The 13,407-nt window shown below is 53.9% G+C and overlaps 1 protein-coding gene across 3 annotated transcripts in view; it reads right to left on the bottom strand.

Moving 5' to 3' along the window:
- Siglec1 (sialic acid binding Ig like lectin 1) overlaps nt 1-13,407 on the bottom strand; it is a 20,110-nt gene extending 6,703 nt beyond the window's left edge. Inside the window, exons 1-11 of one of the 3 annotated variants that reach the window (XM_003476411.4) lie at nt 13,231-13,406; nt 8,868-9,059; nt 8,150-8,509; nt 7,605-7,904; nt 6,467-6,733; nt 5,891-6,145; nt 3,823-4,122; nt 3,084-3,341; nt 1,987-2,316; nt 1,578-1,835; nt 1,092-1,394 (exon numbers count right to left, since the gene is read on the bottom strand). In XM_003476411.4, the coding sequence (XP_003476459.2) occupies nt 1,092-1,394; nt 1,578-1,835; nt 1,987-2,316; nt 3,084-3,341; nt 3,823-4,122; nt 5,891-6,145; nt 6,467-6,733; nt 7,605-7,904; nt 8,150-8,509; nt 8,868-8,916 (2,680 nt within the window). In that variant the 5' untranslated portion in view covers nt 8,917-9,059; nt 13,231-13,406. Of the gene's footprint in view, nt 1-1,091; nt 1,395-1,577; nt 1,836-1,986; nt 2,317-3,083; nt 3,342-3,822; nt 4,123-5,890; nt 6,146-6,466; nt 6,734-7,604; nt 7,905-8,149; nt 8,510-8,867; nt 9,060-13,230 lie in introns of those variants that run through there. The other 2 variants (XM_063248763.1, XM_063248764.1) reach the window with 2 other exon arrangements.

Here is a 13,407-nt window from a genome sequence, read left to right as displayed (position 1 = left end):
TGGGAGGCTGAGTCTATGGGAATCGGGTTTGTGCGCCTGTGTGTGTGAGCTCTTGACAAATGTTGGTTCGACCCTTACAGCATTGAAATAAAAGGGGTTTAGGTCAAGTTGAGGACCATCGTCCTGACCATGAATGACACAGATGGCCAAGGGCTTGAGGAGCAGGTTGGCACTGTACGACCTTGAGCTCTTTCTAGCCCTTTCTGGCCCTCTCTGCACCCAGCCAGGCACTGGGAAGTGGGCAAGGGTAGGTCCTCTCAGTCCCCAGCTCTGACTGACAGAGGAGGAGGAGCTGAGGGTCAAGAGTGACGAAACAGTGCTGGGTTGAAGCCAAGAGCACAGGCCACGCAGGGGCCTAAACTACATCAGTCCAGAGTCAGTGGGGCCTGCAGGTCATGTGCCAGCGAGTGAGCTCCTGGGAAAGACTGCCCTCGATTTCTCTGCCTTCGAAATTGACCTAATAATAAGAAAAGATAGGGCTGGGGATTTAGCTCAGCGGCATAAGCGCCTGCCTTGCAAGCAGGCAGTCGTGAGTTCGATCCCCGCTACTGATAAAAAGGAGAAAGGCACAAAAAAAAAAAAAAAAAAAGAAAAGAAAAGATACAGAACAAAGGTCCAAAGTAAATGTAACTTGCCACTGCTGATTGTTACGTTTTTCTTGGGCTTTTGCTTTCTGGACATTACCTTTCCTTTTTTCTTGTTTCTTTGCTCAGGGAGAATTTTTGTAGAGAAGAATAGGAATACAGAATGTATATGGATATGCACTCATACGTGTATATGCATAGTGCATGTGTATGTTAGGCTTTGTATGAGAATTTTTACTGTACTTATAACAAAATGATGCTATTAACAAGTTATGTCAGAAGTGTGCTAACCTAACCAGCCACCTTGCATAACTGCCACTATTTCCTAGTGGTTGCTGCAGTAATTACAGACCAAAATATCTACCAGGAGGCAAAGGGAGGTTGGCAAGCTGAAAAGGAGAAAGATTCCCATTTCTGTGCAAAATTCACAGCACAAAAGCAACCCAGTGTCTGAACAAAGAGCCCGCTAGTATTAGGGCTTTCCATCATCAAAGGACACTCACTTACCTCGGACATGGAAGAAGAGTGAGGTGTTGGCTGACCCCAGAACATTTGTGGCCTCACAGTGATAGTGACCAGAGTCCCCAATAGCCAGTTCTCGGACCTCCAGCTGCAGGAAGTTGGGGGTGGCCTTGGCCTGGAGCCTACCATGGGATTGGGGCTGGGGTCTAAGGCTGGTGGCCAGGAGGCGCTCCCCATGGAATAGGGACAGCTGAGCCAGAGGGTGACTGTCCACAGTGCAGATGAACATGGCCATGTGGCCCTGGCCCATGTCCAGGAGGGATGACAGCTTCGGAGGATCCGGGGGATCTGTAGGAATCGGGGAACTCAGACCCCTGCAGCCCAACCCACCACATTCCAATTGCTACATCGTCCCCCCCACCCTGCACACACAGCCCAGGCCCAGCCAGGCTTTGCTCTCCCCACATCCGAACCCTACCCTGGGTGCTCCAGGGCTATCCCCAGGTCCCTGCTACTCTGCCTGGTACCCACAGAGCACATTCAGGACCACAGGTGCCGAGGGCTGGGTGGTAGCCTCGGTGATGAGCTGACAGGCATACAGGGCGGCGTCAGTCCTGGCCACGGACGGTAGCCTTATGGTCTCCTGGGGACCCTGAGCCCACAGCACCCCATTCTGGAACCAGGAGAAGTTGGCAGGGACGTCAGCAGCTTCCCGGCTCACACTGCAAGTCAGATTGGCCTCTGTGCCTTCCTCCAGGGAGTTGGACGGGGCAATGACCAGGACAGTGGCTGGACAGCAGGTGACATAGCCTCAATGGAGACGGCCCTTGCTCTGACCACCCCTGCCCCACCCAGGGACCAGAAGGAAGGCCTGGGGGCAACAGAGGTGTATCCCCTGCCCACACCATTTGCCCCTCCCCTTTCCAGTCCTGCCTCTCACCCTGGGCATTGAAGGTGGCTGAGGCTGAGGCATTGCCCAGGGTATTGCTGGCCCTGCACAGGTACTCGCCCTCGTCCTCCAGCACCGGGTTGTGAATCTCCACCCGCAGCAGGTTGGGCTCCTTGGTGACCTTTGTGCGCTGGGAGCAAACCCCACAGGTGCTGCAGCCTCCCACAGATGTTGTGGCCACCATGCGGTCCCCGTGGAACAGCTGTAGGTGGGCAGGCGGGTCGCTGTCCACACGGCACAGTAGGAGACCGTGGCGACCAGCCTCAGCTCCAGTGGCATCCAGTTCCAGGCGGGCAGTGAGTGTGGGCTGGTGGGGGGGATCTGTGGAAGGAAGTGCAGGACACTCACCCCAAGGCCACTGCCAAGGCCCCAGGTCCACTCCAGTCTGGGCTCCCAGAGCAGTCGTAGACATCTGTGCAGCTGTGCACTGCTAAAGGGAAAGCAGACCAGACCCTGGTGCTGGGCGACCCCACCTGGAAAAAGGGGAGTGATTTTCTAGCTAGGATGTACGCACTACGTGGCCGAAAGTCTCAGCGACTCCTGGGGCTAGGACCTGTGTGTCAGGGAGGACCTCTGGAGTTTAAACGTGCCCTGAATGGGACTGACCGCCTTGGCTCCTGCAGGGTATCTGCCTGTGGTAGCATGAAGAGGGCCTGCTCCGTCCAGTGCTAAGGGTTTCCTTTTTTTTTTTTTTTTTTTTTCCTTTTGGTACCAGGAATTGAATTCATGACCTCACACTTGTAGGCAGGTGCTGCACTGCTGAGCTATATACCTGGCCCAAGGGCTTCTGCCTTAGTACGTACAGGAACCCCAAAGGCCCAGACCATAAGGTTTGTACACATCTATAGGAGTTTGTTATCCCAAGGCTGCCCAGAGAACACAGCTTGGACATGGGGTCAGGATGGCTAGAGAGAGACAAATGAGTTGCATTTGGAGGTCAGGACACAGGGAGGTACAAGAGGGCTCAGTCACACCATCACAGCTTCGGCCCTGGGTGGAGAGGTCACATGGGGTCAAGTGGGCTGGAGGAGGTGGGTGGCTGCTGGGTGCCCTCCCCACAGCAGGCACAGCCAGGTGAAGCTTCTTACAGAGCACAGTGAGGATGGCCGGCGCAGAGGGGCCGCTGGTGCTGTGGCCATCCTGGGCGCGGCAGTGGTAAGAACCGGCATTGGTGCTGGAGGCAGCGGGGAGCAGGAGGCTGCTGCTGGGTCCCTCGAGGAGCAGGGCCCCATTCAGATACCAGGAGAAGCGGGTGTCAGGCCCCAGGCTGAGGCTGCTCCTGCAGCTTAGGGTCACCGCCTGCCCTTCCACCACCTCGGCCGCTGGGCTGATGAAGAGCCGGGCAGCTGCAGGTGGAAAGATGAGGCTGGGGAGCCTGTGAGAGCCCCACCCCTCCCAGTACCCCTCCCTCCTGCTGCAGGAGCTTCTGCTTCGCCCCTGGGGCTGAGCCAGGTCCCGGCTAGTGGTGGGTCAGGAGTGTTTGGCCTTGAAGGCCAATTCGGACCTCCTGGTAGTAACTGTCTGCAGCACAGCCCAGGACTCTGAGCTACAACCTGGCTTGTACCAAATCCTGCTTTGCCTAATGTGCTAGGCAGCTGTGTCTACCATGGCCTCAGACAGAGGAGAGGGCGGCATAAGCACCGACAGCAGCAACCCCTCACTTTTCTATTCTGTCTCTTTCCCTTAACTCCTAGCACAGACCCTGGACTCCCAGAAGGAAGAGGCCAAAGCAAGCCTCCTTTTGAGGACTCCCCTCAACATACATACCCATGTGCAAGCACATGCACACACATCCACACACTCCCACATCGTCTATGTCCAACTTACCATTGGCCTGGAAGTCCAGGGTAGAGGTCGAGTTTCCAAGGAAGTTGGCTGCTGTGCACGTGTACGTCCCACTGTCGGCTGCTTGCAGGTCTCGAATCTCCAGGCGCAGGGAGTTGGGAGCAGAGGACACAGTGAAGCGGGGATTGTAGTCACTCTCCCCTGAGCTGGAGGCCAGGATGAGGTCCCCGTGGGACAGCACTAGCGTGGCCAGGGGCTCACTGACCACAGAGCACTGGAGGATGCCCACGAGTTTGGCCTGTGTCTCCAGGAAGGCACTCAGGTCCGGGGCGAGGGGTGGGTCTGTATGGAGACCGGAGGTGGGCCTGTCATCCTTGACAGTGCTTCCCGGGTTCCCACCTGAACCTATGGTCCTGGACCCCTTTGTACCAGAATACCCTGGAATGGGACTGTCCAGGAGTTCCTCTATTGTCCCATCAGTCCTTGCAGCTGCTCTGCAGGGGGGAGGTCAGGGCCCTATAAATATGAGAAAACCGGTAGAGACCAGGCAGTGGACAGCACTTTAACCAAGCAATCCAAGGGGACATTACCAGCACGGGACACACTGACACTCAACAGGACACACTGAAGATGACAAAATGCAGAGTCCCAAACAAAAGACAGCCTTGTGTTCTTCAAGTTTCCACATCATGAAAGACAAGGAAAGGCTGAGGAGTTGTCCCATAGGACAGGACACCACAGAGAGAGACAGCGATCCAGCCCTAAATGTGTGACCTTCTGTGGACCAGAGGGGAAAAAATGCCGTGAAAGACATTATTGGGTCAACCGCTAAAATTTGGACAAGGATTGTAGCTTAGTCTTGGATCAATGTCACATTTCCTAACCGTGGCCCTTGCACTGGAATGGTGTATGGGAATGGCCTTGAGAAGTACAGGCAGGGAAGTCAGGGCAAAGAGGCATCGTGTCTGCAGCTCGAGAGTGGAATTGTAGATCATCCTCAGTTTACAGTGGTCTATGATTTTTCAGCTTCACAATGACATAAAAGCAACACATGTTCAGTGGAAACTCTACTTTGAAGTTTGAGGTGTTTTGGTTTTGATTTTGATTTATTTTGGGGGGAGAAGGGGTACCAGGAATCAAACTCAGGACCTCACACCTGTCAGGCCAGCGCTACACCACCAAGCTGAACCCCTGGTCCCAGCTTTGATTTTTTTTGAGACAGGATTTCACTATGTAGTGCCGGCTGGCCTTCAACTCCCTTATGTAACCAGGCCGGCCTCAAACCCATAGTGATCCTCCTGCCTCAGCTTCCTGAGTTCTGGGATTACAGGCATGCATTACCACACCTGGCTTGAAGTTTGATCTTTTCCGTAGCTAGTGATTTGTAATATGGCCCTGTCTCAAGGCGCTGGGTGGTGGTAGAGAGCTACAGCCCCTGGTGACCCACATGATCACAAGGACAAGTCACTGGCACAAGTATTCAATAAATTATACAAGCACACAGCACTTCATTATGAAGCAAGTTGTATGTTAGATAATTCTGCCAAACCACAAGCAAATATGAGTGCTGGGCATGTGTGTTTAAGACAAGGCAATCAAAGCTATGATTTTCAGCAGGGGAGAGAGACAGAGACAGAGACAGAGACAGAGACAGAGACAGAGACAGAGACACAGAAAGAAAAACAATGAAGCAAATGTACCAAAATGTATTTGGAGACTCTAGGTTAAAATTATATGACAATTGTTTGTACTAATCTTAAAACTTTTATAAGTTTGAACTTATTTCCAAATACATATTTTGTCCAGTGCTGGTCTTTAAACTCTGGGCCTCACACATGCTAGACAAGCATTCTACCAGTGAGCTACATTTCTAGCTCCAAATAAAATGTTTGGAAAAGTAGGAGGAAACTGAGGCCCAGGGAGATCAAAGCCCAGGTGTGCACAGCAGAGCCACGAATTCCAGGCCAGCTGGCCACAGAGACCATCCAGTTTACCATCTGGGTAAAGTGGCCTCAGAGCTCCCATGCCAGGGACCCTGATCCTCCAGCAGCACTCTACTCTCCTGTCCTGCCCTGGCAGTGTCCACTGCCACCCCACCCTGGTCACTTACAGCTGACCAGCACGCTGACGGGAACAGAGCGCACGCTGCCCTGGGCATTCTGCACCTCGCAGAAGTAGAAGCCCGTGTCGGCCCTGGTGACTGAGTGCAGCTGGAGGGTGGGGGCGTAGGCGTTCTCCAGCAGGACCTGGTTCTTGTACCAGCTGTAGCGAAGCTCACTGGGCGCCTCCCTGGGTGTGTCGCAGGCCAGCATCACCGGCTGGTTCTCCAGGATGAGACCTGATGGACTCACTTTGACCTTGGCCACTGCAACAGCAGCACATGGCATGCTGGGAGGTTATTCAGTGACTTCCAGGCCCACCCTCATAGAATCCTGGGGCATAACTATTCAGTTTCAATCTCTGTGGATTTTTCCTCACCTGCCCACCTTCCATGTGGGGTGGGCACTTACAGACACCATGCACCTCCTGATATCCCACCTCTCAGGGAAGGGCTGACATCTATCTCACATCAAGACAGAGCCCGGTTTCTTTGTCTGCACCCACAGGCATTGAGCTGCCAGCCTTCGACTCTGCCTTGGCCAGAACCCCCACCACCCAGGCTCCATCCAGCTCCCCTGGGACTCACTGAAGACATGGAGACTGATGGGTGGTGAAGCCAAAGAGCCCACTGTATTCCTGGCTTCGCAGGTGTAGACCCCAGAATCATTCCAGGCTGCCTGAGAAAACTGCAGTATGGGACCATCGACTTCGAGGGGTACCCCATCCTTGAACCACTGCATGGAGCTGACAGTGGGGTTGCTGCTGTTCACTTGACAGGTGAGTGTGACCAGGCTCCCTGGAAGGATGTTCTGGCCGGAAGGGTGGAGGAGGATCTTCACGCCCTTGGGGGCATCTACAAGACCCCATGGGGGTGTCAGATGAGATACAAGGGAGGACTCCCAGCCTTTCACAGCTCTGCTCTAAAGAAGGCCACCCAAGGAAAACACCAGGCCCAAGTAACCTGTGTCCAGGCAGGCCCCATCTTCGCCCTCCCCCACATCCCTGCTTCCTTCCCTTTCCACCCTGACTCTGCTAATGTGGTTGGTGCTTGCTTATGTGGCCTTCTGTGGCTTTCTGCTTCATGACACTGCCCGCTGTTCCTGTTCTGGTTGAGTCCAATTGCATGGAGAAGGTCACAGGTACCACACTGCTTTAGTGGCTGTGGTCACTGTGGAGAAGAGCCCAACTGCCTAATGGCAGGGAGCTAAAAAAGCAGCATCAGAGCGGCTCTCAAAAGAGTTGACTGGTTTGTAAGGAAGAGACCAGCAATAGTTAGAAACTGGTCCTTCAAATCACGTCCCAAGGCCTCTGTGTAAACTTGCTAATGAAAGCTTACATTGCCAAGTGCCAAGCACTCTTCTGGCTACCTTCTTTCATTTTTCTCCAGATGCATGAGAGAGGAACAATGCAGCATTAACTCCGCTCTACAGATGGAACAGCAGCAGCCCTGGAGCCAAGGGACTTGCCCAGCATTTGTCCCTCTAGTGCTTGGGGGCCAGCGGCCTGAGACCTGTGAGCAGCTGGCATTGTGGAACATGTGCCCATTAGACCAGGCTAGGCAGAGGCGATTACACCTGGCTCTTTGGGCTCCCACCTGCCCTGTCTGGAGACCTGAGTGTGCCCAGCTTGGCATCAGGGAAGAAACTTTCTAGGGGCTGCTTTTTTTGTCAGGGAGCCACAAATGTGGGCTCAGTAGCAAAGGTGTCTGCTCCCCGAACACTCACACTGCACATGGAGGTTGACCTGGCTCTGATGCCTGTGGTTGGCCACTGAGAGCTGACAGAACAGGGTCCGACCATGGTCTTGCCAGGACGGGACTATGTGAAGGGTCTCCGTGTGGCTGGTTCCATCTGTGGGGTCAAGTTTCTGGACGCTGGAGATGACAGAGCGAGTGGGGTCCTGGCCCTGCCACTGCAGGCTGACTGGCTTCTGCGGACACACGTAGGGCGTGGAACAGTTGAAGGTCACCCCTGTGCCCTCGAGCAGCTTCTTGGGGGAGGTGATGGTGGGTGCCTGGGGCTCCTCTGAGGACAAAGACAGGAGAGCTCAGAACTCCCATCCCCAACTTGGCCACCCTGAAGTCTCTTGCCTGGCACCACCCACATGAGGGATAAACTCTGGTCCAGAGACTTCAGGGCCCAGAAAAGCTACAAGGAGGAGGCAGGGTGGTCGTGGGGCCCAGCTGACATTGGCCAGGATGAGATCAGTCAGGGTAAGGATGAGGCTGTAAGCCAGGGAGCCAGGCTACGCCAGGCCACCCTGTTCTTACCTGTCACGGTGACCGAGGTGCCTTTGACATCCGACCAACGGTTGCCCTCACTGATCTCGAAGCGGAAATTGTAGGCACCGGCATCCTTGGACTGCAGGTCGCTCAGTAGCAAGCTGCATGTTTTGTGAGTCACATCTCCGAGCAGCTGCGCATGGCCACGAAATCGAGACTCCACCAGATTGGGTGTGGCTGAGTGACTCACCACCTGCCGAGTGTTTGAGTAGTCATAATACCAGATAGCAGTGATGCCGTCGGACACCTCCACGCTGGCAGGGAAGCTGAAGGTGCAGGGGATGAGCAGGCAGGATCCTTTCACACCCTGCACATCTCCCGGACTGGAGACGCCCCACGAGGGCTGGCCTGCAGGAGGAGTGGTGGGGCAGAGAGGAGGAGGCTGTGGCCTGAGGACCCCATGGAATCCTGCTGCCATCTGCTCCAGAGAGGTGTCCCCAGTAGGCTGCCAAGCCCTGACCTGCCCTCACAAAGCCCCCTAGTGCAGTCCTTCTTGGTGCCCCCAGGTTAGGTTGTCCTTGCCCCATGGCGCTCAGAAGGTTGGCTGGCGACTCCAAGAGGGACTTTGGCCCTGCTCATCTCTGCCACTACCTCCCTCTGTCTTCCCTCCTTCTCAGCAGCCAGGCCTCACCAGACAAGGTCCAGTCTGCCAATGCTGGACCTCCACCGGTAGAGCCCTGGGAGCTGGGCACTGGCCGCAGCTTACCTGAGGGAAGGATGGAGGCGAAGATGAGCAGCCGGAGCACAAAGCCCATAGCAGCGTCCGGGCTGGTTCTGATGCGGAGGAGGGCGATGCACTGGGCTGGCTGGGCAAACAGGGATCTCCTTGGGATACTTCAGGGCATTCAGCCCCAGAGCCCACTGAGACTCCAGGTCCCCACCTGCTGTGCTGGTCCACCTAGGGAAGACACAGGTCTCCTTAGGACTTCCAGAGTAGTCACCAGCAGGGAACCAGGAGCCCACCTCCCAGGCTGGGGCTATGCCTAGAAATGCTCTCACTTGGTAGCCTGCCCCTTGGCCCTACCCCAAGTTCTTCTTTCCCCGCCCATCAGGAACACAGTCCCAGGGGCTACTAGCAGCTGTTTCAACCTCCTCCTTCACTTCCTGGCCCCTGCTTCTACCCAGGCCTGGAGGAACTGGAGCCCAGTGATGCCCAGTGACTTACTCCAGGGTACCCAGTAGACAAGGAGGGTTTCTCACTGGAAATTTTTTCCTTATGGCAAGGCTTACCAGGCCATAATGACTTTTTGTTTGAAGCCAGGGGCCTTCACACTAAACTATAACTCCAGACCATTTTTTTGAGACAGGGTCTCACTAAGGCACTAAATTGCCCAAGCTGAGCAATTGGGATCTTCCTGCCTCAGGCTCTCAGAGTGCTGGAATAGTAAGACTATGCCACCAAGCCTGGCCATAATGGAGCTTGATCCAGTTTCCCAAAGTGCTCCCTGTAAGAATCACTCTTCTGTTTATTCCGCATTGCCTGTAAGAGGTAAAAGACTCCCGTTTCTTGCCCCGTCCCGTCTGCCCACCAGCTACTAGCTACCCAGCTGTGACATCTACCACCACAAGCGATCTTTGTCTACAAAAATCTTATCCAGACTTCAAGGTAAGTACAAGTGGGACTTTCAGCTGGAACTTCCCCTTCATGGTCGTGGTAGTGACCCTAGAGCTATCTGTTTGCCTCATCCTTGGCAGCTTGTGAGCAGTGATCTTGGAGGACCTGGTACTGAGGACCTAGGGACTTCAGCAGTATAGAGAAGCCCCAGGGACACTCAGGGACCAGCTCAGCAAGTGAGAAAGGAGTGTGGGCCCTGAGCCTCTTTGGGGTTCAGAGTAGAAGCAGGGAGGTGACAGGGAAAGTCTAGGTATGGCAGGTGGCACAAGGGCCCTGCCCAGGACATATCCTATAAATGTGAGTTAAGTGCCTACTGTATACCATGCTGTATACCTCCAGTGGGGAGGGGGCTCTCTGGGGCTCCATAACGTTATCTCACTATGAAGGCCCTGGTTAAGTGCCCAGTACTGCAAAGGGAATAAAAATTTAACATAGCATCACAAAATGATCCAGCCCTCCTGCTCCTAGCCATATATGGAAAAGTATGGAAAGCAAGGATTCAGACAGACATTTGTTCACCAGGTCCATGGTAGCATTTTCACAATAGCCACAAGGTGAAATAGCTGCGGAGTCCACATCAGCAGAATGGACAAGGAAAATACACCATATGCATACAATGGAGCAGCAGTGGGGTGAGGGGTGACATTCCAACCCTGGTTATATCTCAGGCCAACCTTAGAAACAGTACAGTTTTGTTTCTCAGTACTGGGGGCTGCATCCAGGGAGTTTTCAGCTATATCCCAGGCCCTTTCATGTATTTTTAATTTTCAGACGGGATGCTGCTAAGTTGCCTAGACTGGCTTTGAACATTCAGTCTTCCTGCCTCAGCATTCAAATTAGCTGAGATTCCAGGCATGGGTACCACACCTGGCTGAAAACATCGAGTGTAATCAGTCAGACACAAAAGGGTGAGTAGTGTATAGTTCCACTCCGTGGAACTTCTAGAATATAAATTCCTAGAGACAAGACGTGGAATACAGGTTACCAGCAGCTGGGGGAGGAGAGAGTGAGAGTTAGCGTTGAATGAAAGCAGTCTCTGTGTGGATGCTGAGAAAGTTCTGGAAAGAGACAGTGGGATTGTTACACAATATTGCACATATACTTACTGCTGCCAAGTATACTTGAGGCAGTCAAGCGGGAAATCATCTAAAATGCACCTGGCACCATCTACACACACACACACACACACACACACACACACACACACACACACTGTCAACTTTGCAATCCTCCTTGGTGTCTGCTGACTCACCAGATGGTAGGAGGGTTTGGCGAAGTTGAGAATGGGGACAGGAAATGCATGACATCTCCCACGCCCCAGCCCATCTGCCTCAGCTGACTGCTAGCTACCCTAGGGCACACCTGGGAAAGGGCAGAGCACAGACTGGGTTTGGATGGGACTGAGATACAATGCTTAGCTTGGGACAGAAGGTGGAAGGGACATCCTAGCAGAGAGTGCAGCAAGGGCATGGGCACAACAAGAAAAACTCTACCGGCCAGGCAACCAAGAGCTGTGCTCAGCTGGGGGCAGTCCGAGGCCTGCTCTGTTTCCAGGGATTTTTACCCCTAAGCTGAGCACCAGGCTTTGGCATCAGGAGGCAGCTCAGACACACTGCAGCTAGGGATATCCACAAGCTGAGTCCCCAGGCCCCTGGGTCTTCCTGTTTGGGGTCCTAAACAGGGTAATACTGAAGCTCATGGAGAGATGGTGGATGTGGACATATGGACCCCAGAAAGGAAGTGTGTAGGAAAACTTTCTAGAAGCATCCAGAACACTTGGTGGATGTCACCTATGCCTATCCCAGTGCCAACCTCACACTCCACTCCATTGGAGCCCCTTATTGGCTTAGTGGTGACGAGCCCGTGGCACACATGCTGCAGCAGGCTGTTGGTTACTGCTGAAAGCTTTAAAAGATTTGCCATCACTGACTTATCCTGTCTCACCAAAGGCCTGCCTCGGCCCACAGAATTGTCCTGGAAAAAGAAAGAGCAGGCACAAACCCAGAGAGGCTCTTGTCCCTGTGAGATACTTGATGCAGAGGTGAAGGTGCTCCTGGGTTTGGGTTGGGGTGGCTGGGCCTAGTGAGTGCCCAGTGCCCCCTAGTGGCAGTGATTTTAGTCCTGGGAAAGGGGTGAAGAATGAAGGTACCAGGGAATGTGGCCCTCCCTTAAACAGTGACTCTCTGGAACAGCATTGCACCCACACATTCACCCTTGTGTTCCCAAGTCTTGGGTGCTCCAAAGGCAGGGTTTTAGTCCTCGCTCCAGGAATTGGAATCAGATTGGGTTGGGATAGCCTGGGTTGGGATTCCAAGGGGGCCTACATTTGCTGCATGTGAGACCGATGGTCCCAGAACATCTAGGCGGGTTGAGGCCCCAAATCCCTGACCTCTGACACCAAGGCTGAGTGCATCCAGGCAAGATAGGACAAAGGTCATTTCACTGTAGCCAGCTGTGACTGGATATAGAATTCAGTTTCTGTTTCCCAGCACCAGCCTTCTCCCCAACTTCCCTATATGGCTGGAGAAGAAGGGACATGGGGTGGTACAGGCAGCTGGAGGGCTCTGGTCCAAAGACAGGAAGTCAGGGTACAGTCAGGCCAGTCTAGGAATAGATTGTCTTCAAAATAGAGGAAATCCCCAAAACACAGGCCCAAAATTCATTCTGCAAGCCATAGAATTTACGAAAACTGTGCATTGGGGGCTGGGGATTTAGCTCAGCGGCATAAGCGCTTGCCTTGAAAGCAGGCAGTCGTGAGTTCAGTCCCTGGTACTGATAAAAAGGAAAAAGACCAAAAAAAACCCCAAAAACTGTGCATTGGCTTTGGCACAAGCAGCAGAAAGCTTGCATTTGGCTTCTTAGCCAGGCTCTGTATGGTCCTGGCCAGCATATCTACTCCCTGAGCTGTGTGGGCCAAGATGGGGCCGTCCATGGACAGGTGCAGAGGTGATGGACAAAGTAGAATGAGGTTGGGTTAGAGTGAGGGCAGCCTCTGGGCATGGTAGCATGAAGATTGGGATAGAATTCAGGCTGGGATTGTGGTTTCTGGGGGCGCAGTACAGAGCAGTGGCTGGGGGTGGATGCCACCTGGAGTTGGCTGCACATGATGACCAGGACAAGTGAAGGTCTGGCTGGGATAAGGGAGCTGGGGTCGGGTGGTGGGGAGGATGGGGTTGCATGAGGAAGGTAATTGGGAAGTGGTTGCCAATGCCATGTCGGTGAGGGGAAGCTGAGATCAGGGCTGGGGCTGCAGTGGGGTGGGGATAAGTCTGCAAGCGGGCTGTGGTTTGGGAAGATTTAGGGTGGTGGGGAGACTTGGGTTCTGAGTTCAGCTTTGATTCGTGTGTCTGGCTTGGGTTTGTTTTATGGTCCAGCAATCACATTCATATGTCCTCCACAAGCTCTGGCCCTTCCCCCTCCATTCCCCTAGCCCCAGGCCCCAGGTCAGCAGTACCTGCTCAAGAAGGAAGTTGCCCCAGGAGCAGCCGGAGCTCCTGGTGCATGCAGCTGGCTCCTTGACTCTGCACCCCAATCGATGAGGATCAGGACTTGGCTTGGCTTCCTCTTTCCTAGAGCATTAGTTCTCTGCCTAACCCAGAGCTCCTGGGTCAGGGAGGCAGCTGCAGCCTTG

The sequence above is a fragment of the Cavia porcellus genome, unplaced genomic scaffold, assembly GCF_034190915.1.
Source record: "Cavia porcellus strain 051 isolate PalLab524CR breed Dunkin Hartley unplaced genomic scaffold, mCavPor4.1 scaffold_5, whole genome shotgun sequence".
In the NCBI taxonomy this organism is placed as follows: Eukaryota; Metazoa; Chordata; class Mammalia; order Rodentia; family Caviidae; genus Cavia; species Cavia porcellus.
The sequence above is the reverse complement of the archived record's forward strand: the minus strand, read 5'-3'. Positions and strand labels throughout refer to the sequence as shown.